Source organism: Plecotus auritus, assembly GCF_963455305.1.
Source record: "Plecotus auritus genome assembly, chromosome: 4".
Taxonomy (NCBI): Eukaryota; Metazoa; Chordata; class Mammalia; order Chiroptera; family Vespertilionidae; genus Plecotus; species Plecotus auritus.
In genome coordinates this window covers 85417499-85423864 of record NC_137775.1, presented here as the reverse complement: position 1 = coordinate 85423864, position 6366 = coordinate 85417499, and the positions used below count along the sequence as shown (strand labels likewise).

At 40.6% G+C, this 6366-nt stretch overlaps 1 protein-coding gene across 1 annotated transcript in view; it reads right to left on the bottom strand.

The window, feature by feature from the left end:
* Window positions 1-1694: 1694 nt before the first annotated feature.
* The window catches only part of OPN5 (opsin 5), a gene marked incomplete at both ends in the record, with an annotated part of 23949 nt that continues 19277 nt past the window's right edge, over window positions 1695-6366 (bottom strand). The window contains 2 exons of the mRNA XM_080665114.1: window positions 1695-1758; window positions 4422-4663. Of these exons, the coding sequence (XP_080521240.1) occupies window positions 1695-1758; window positions 4422-4663 (306 nt within the window). The remainder of the gene's footprint in view (window positions 1759-4421; window positions 4664-6366) is intronic.

The following is a 6366-nucleotide window of genomic DNA, read 5'->3' as shown; positions in this document are numbered from 1 at the left end:
AAAAAAAAAAAAACACAAATAATTTGAAGGTGCCATATACCAGGGCTGAACATTGGAGGAGGGCCCCAACCTATATAATAAAAGCCTAATATACTAAGTGTCCAGTCATCCAGTTGGTGGTTCAGTCAATCAAAGCATAATATGCTAATGATATGTTAAGGAACACTCAACTGCTTGCTATGATGTGCACTGACTATCAGGGGGCAGACAGTCAACCAGTTGGTCAGTCACTAGGGGGAAGATGCTCTGACAGGTAGGTTAGCTTGCTGCTGGGGTCTGGCTGATTGGGACTGAGTGAGACAGGCTGGACATGCCTTGGAGCCCTCCCGTGGTCCCTCCCGGCTGGCCAACCTCCTGCGTCCCTCCCCGGCCCTGATCATGCACTAGTGGGTCCCTCAGCCTGGCCTATGCCCTCTCACAATCCAGGACCCCTCGGAGGATGTCAGAGAGCTGGTTTCAGCCCAATCCCACAGGCTAGGCCAAGGGACCCCACTGGGACACGAATTCGTGCACCGGGCCTCTAGTTCTCTATAAATACTTGAATGCAAAGAATGGAGAGATTATCAGTGGCTCTAGAGGGGTCTCTCTCTTTCCTTTTTCACTTATCTCACCAGATATGATCAGAAAGGTAGGATCAGAATTGGTGAGCAGGGCTTAGATTCAAGCAGAAGGAGGAGGTGGATGGGGCAGGATAGCCTGTACAATACCTCCCTAGGGCTGGAGTTAAAATAGGTGGCCCTACTCCTTGGATTAGGAAAGAAGATCAAGTATAGACAGTGAATTGAAGACCAATTTGGCTCTAGTATTTACATGCCTGCCCTTTCATTAACTCTTAAAAGTCATGGATCTATCAGCCTTTGAAATTCTCTCTCATTTTTATCTGTAGCTCATTACCTGTAAACCTTACAAGGTATTTATTGAAAACAAAAGACAGACACAAGAAAGAATAAAGGTAACAAACAATGAAACGACACATACATCGTTATTTTCTCTAAATTTGTTTCTGGAATAATTATAGTTGCTAATGGCCTATTACACCCACTATATTAGCATGTAGAATTTAATGAGAAAACCCCACATCAGTAAAATTATCATCACTCCTCAAATTATTTCAGTCCTCAAATTCTGAGATACAAGAGAGCTTTGGGGGAATTAAGGCAAAACTGATTTCCCCAGGGGACGACTTTGTAGAATCTCTACCATTAGACTTGGAACCTCTGTCTGCATGAGAAGAGAGTGGCTGTGAGAATCGAAACATCTACCAGTGAAAGCCACGGTCCAGCACAGGATCCCAGTGATCACCCACCTCCCTGAACCCCAGAAACTGCCTTCCTTAAGAAATAACAATGACGATGCAATGGAATTAAATAATACCCTAATAAATAAAACTTTTAAACATGTTTCTTCATATCTCAGACTTAACACTGTTTGGCATCACAATAGGTTTTAAAATACTAATAAAAAGAGAATTCCAAGGAGACTCTTCCTAGTAATATTACTTAAGCAGCATCTTATAATCTAGATTCCTTTTGACCATTGGAATATTTCCCAGTAAATCCTGGTTTAAGGAGAGAGGAAAAGTGTACAAAATATAAAAATATAACACAGAGAAAAGTGTGTTCACAATTAAACATTAACAGCAGTGAAGAGGCAAAGAAGTGACTAATGGTGTCCATGTGATGTTGTGTCCATCTTCATACCTCCTGATGGATTTCCAGCACAGCAGAAGCCTCCCTGACGGTGGTTATAGTGTGCAGCCTAGATAGAGAAGAACAATGCAATTTAGTATGTATTTTATTTGCATATATACACGCACTCATATATACGCACATCATATCAACATTGACTACCATGAATATTATATGCACGAGAGTTGAATTAAAAAGATAAAAAGAACCCTGGCTGATGTGGCTCAGTTGGTTGAGCATCAACCTGTGCATTGAGAGATCTTGGGCTTTATTCCAGGTCAGGGCACACACCAGGTTGAGGACTCTATCCCCAGTATGCAGAAGGCAGCCAATCTGTGCTTCTCATCAGTGATTCTCTTTCTCCCTCGCCCTCTCCCTCTCTTTCTAAAATGGGTCTTGGACATATTTTTTCCTTTATCAGGTTGATTTTGGGGCTGCGGGGGGGATGAGTTAACTCATATTCAACACATTAGCTCTTTTCTTTGAAGTCAAACTATGTCTCTAGAGGGTCTTCCATTAAAAGCAAATACATTTCAGCCACTTTCTTCCACATAAATTCCTGTCTTTTCATTTTTGAGTGTTGAATATGTATGTGCTGCTCACACTTGTGAGTGAATGTGCAGAACACAGAGTCAATCTGAGGCAAAATTATGAGGTAGATGAAATTTGCCTTCAGCCCTTCCTGTCAAATTCCCATCTCCTTCAGAAGAAGTGTTCCATTATTTTCTCTCATAATTGCTCTATTAAAAGTATTCTCTCTACCTTATTCATAGTAGAATATCAATAGTTGATAAGGGAAAAGTGTTATTACTTCCAAAATAGATGCATTTTCATTTAGTGTTTGAATTTTTTTCAATTCAACAGAGAAGGCATTAAACACCAACAACGCGCGCGTGTGTGTGTGTGTGTGTGTGTGTGTGTGTGTGTGTGTGTGCGCGCGGGGGGCTAAGGGGTGGGGAGGAGAAGGGTTAGCAGTCGTTACTTAGCCCTTTTGACATGTACTTTTTGTGTAATTCTTACAATTTAGGAACATGAGTAGGGCCATCAGCTCATTCCAATCCTGGGCTCTAAGTTGTTAATTTGCCCCCAAATTTTAGACCTATTATAAATAGCAAAATCGATCTTAAATGCTGATCTTCTACTTCCATATTGTGCATTTCTTCCCCTGTACCATAGCAAAAATGACAACACCTCCTTTTATTTGTATTTTCATTTTATCTTTTTCATTTGATCCTGTACCTACATGGTGAGGAAACAAAAGGTCAAAAGATCGGTCACTTAAGCACAGTGAAAGAACAAGATTAAAAACCCCCATCTTCTCATAGTTCTACCCCCACCCCCATTTCTGTTTCCTACTTACTTGCAGAAAATAGTTTTGAAAAATAACTAGACCTCAAGTAAGAAAAAAGTGGGCTCAGAGAACCTGGGGCCTTCTCAATAGCCCTCACCTCAGATCATAAATTCAGGTACCTATTCCACATTCTACTGCTGAGATTGGCCCTGACTGGACACAGAAGGCCACCTATAATCCTCAACTCTTTACCTACCCTGAACCTTTAGGGAAAATGGTCCTGAATCCCCAAACTCACTTGTTCATTATGAAGCAGAATCAGCATAGATCAATGAGAATGAAATTTGAAACCCAATAGACCTGAATTAAAATCCCTGTTCTGCTACTTCCTGCCTAGGTAAACTTGGGCAGCTCACTTAACCTCAGTTTCCTTATCTGAAAAAGATAAGAGAAGGGATAACATGGGGCTCTTGTGAAAATAAAATAAAGAACCTGGCAGAGTGAAAATGCCATCTTCCTTCTCTCCTATTTTTGCCTGCCCAAATCTTATACTCTTAGCTAGTGATAGAAATGTCCCAAACAGGAGAATCTTTTCTGTTGTGAGAACTTAATTTTGGATCAGTGCCATGTGGAACCGTAGTCTTGGAGTTAAATGGGTTTGGTCCTAGATAAGGAAGAGTGATACATAATGGTTGTTCAAATGAACACAGCTTCATATCTTAGTTGCTCTACAATCAAAAACAGAAAAAGGTAAAGGGATTAGGCAGTACACATTGGCAGTTACAGAACAGAGCATAGGAAATGAGAGCATAGGAAATATAGCCAGTAATATTGTGATAACTATGAATGGGGCCATGTGGGTACATGAAACATTTGTGGAGACTGCTCTGTAAAGTACATGATTTTCTAGCCATTATGCTGTACATCTGAAACTAACACTGAATAACATTGATTGTAAACTTTAATTGAAAAATAAGTAAAATATAAAAAAAACAGAATCACTTTTTTCACTCTCATGTCATCATCTCCTACATATATCATTATCTGATTTCAGGAATTTTGATGAAGGAAATAAAGCCCTCCTGTCCTATCCGGTTTGGCTCAGTGGATGGAGGGTCGGCCTGCAGACTGAAGGGTCCCAGGTTTGATTCCGGTCAAGGGCATGTACCTTGGTTGCGGCACATCCCCAGTGGGGGGTGTGCAGGAGGCAGCTGATCGATGTTTCTCTTTCATCGATGTTTCTAACTCTCTATCCCTCTCCCTTCCTCTCTGTAAAAATCAATAAAATATATTTTAAAAAAAGAAAAGAAAAGAAAGCCCTTCCTATACTACTCCTAAGTGATAAGCACTAAGCCTAAGTAGAAAGCACATTGGAGTGGCTTGAACCCCATGGGATTCTGAAACCAAAGTGTATCACTCATTTCCAGCATCTGAAATTTTACCTGAAGTTTTCCAAAGATTTCTTCTTGGTTGCTCTCAAACCACCAGTTTGGCAACAGGCAAGTTTGTAATCGATGACCTGGTAGATGATGGGGTTGTACATTGCTGATGATTTTGCAAGTAGGGTTGGGACCACAGAGAGCTGTATGGGGATGGAGTCTGGCCTTCCAAAAGCTGACCACACAGAGACCACTGCGTAAGGAATCCAGGCAATCAGAAAGCCAGCACAAATCAACATGGCCACCTGGTGAGAGAAGCAACAGACAACAAAATCAAGACACCTGCTGGGAATACTGGTGTGGTGGAAAGGCAGGCAGCTTATGTATACTCAATAAAGTCTATTATCTTTCCATTTCTCCTGTCTGTAGGAATCATTTCATATGAACATCTGACATGTTAGGCCAGGAGAAGTTATTAGAATTCTTTATCCCACTTACCACATTTCATTTATTCTTCACTCCGGAATTTGAATGTGCCCAAAGGCCCAAAGTTTAACCCTATGAACACTGTCCCACTGTGCCTACATGGCACAGGAAATCGTGCAAAAAAGATCATTGCTCCTGCAATTTCCAGACTTCTCAGCCCACGTTGAGTTAAAAACTAGATGGAAAATATGCTCACCTTGATGAAATTTTAAATCACCCATATTTGCCTCCGGAAACTTAGGAACTCTGTCCTTGTTTGAAATTCTAATATGAATCTTGTTCAGAGATTTCTATTAAATGTTATTTCTTTTGGCTCAAGTCTTTCTTACTTTTGAGGTTCAGATCATGGAAATTCACTAGCTACAAAGTAAAGGAATCACCGAGCTTTAACCAAAGTGACACAGTTGTATAAAAGCGACTTTTCCAGAAAGCCCTGTTCTCTCTCACAAAAATATATTTACTTTAGAGACCTCTTAACTTTCAGGGCAAAGAATAATTAGAAATAGGATTTAAGCCCTGAGCAGTGATTAGAGTGACAGCCTGAGAACCCAAGGGCTGTACCTGGGCTTCAGGTTCAATCCTCACCCTGGTGGGGTGCGTTCAGGAAGCAACTAAATGATGTGTCTCTCTCACATTGATGTTTCTCTCTCTCACACTCTCTCGCCCCTCCTTTCCACTCTCCTAAAAAAAAAAAAAAAATTAATGGAAAAAATATCCTCCTCTGGTGAGGATTAACAAAAAAAGGAAATAGGATTTAGAATATCCTCTCTAATTTTTCACAATCTACACCTCAGTCCCTTTAGTAATGTAGTCTTAAATAGTGTCCTGCAACTATCTACCTGGCCCTATAGAATAGATCATTTCACTTTAATTCAGCAAACTCTTTTTAGAAAGTGCTTTGGGCAAGAGACACTAACAAGTGCTGTGGAGGTACCTGTACACCTTGTGCCTGGCTGTAACCCCCTAGAACACAAATAACTACAGGACAAGGCTGTATAGGAGTTAAGTGCCAGGAGGACAAAATCACATGCTATGGGACACATTGAGTTTCATGAGGGATGTAGCATATGACCTTCATGTTGGCAAGTGGAAACAAAGGAACAGTAGTGAAGTCAGCGTGAGCAAAGGCATAGACAGGTATGTGTGAAGTTCATACAGGAATTGGTGAGCAATACACTTGGCGTATGAGAAAGCAAAAGTAAGATAGCGCTGGAAAAAAAGATAACATCCATGTATGCAGGGTTTTGTATATCAAATAACTGAGCTTGCACCTAATTCCATATGCTCTGAGGCACTAGGAGGTTTTTGAGCAGGAGGCATACTGAGAGCTGTGCTTAGGAAGATTAACCTGTAAAATGAAATGAGGAGGAGGAAATCAGGAGGTAGAAAGGTCATTGTTTATTCATCCGATCAAAAAGTATTATTGAGCATCTCTTGTATGTTTTTGTGTTGAGGATAAAGCAATGAATGAAGCAGACACAATCTCTGCCCACATAGAATTATTACTCTTATCAGGTTTTTT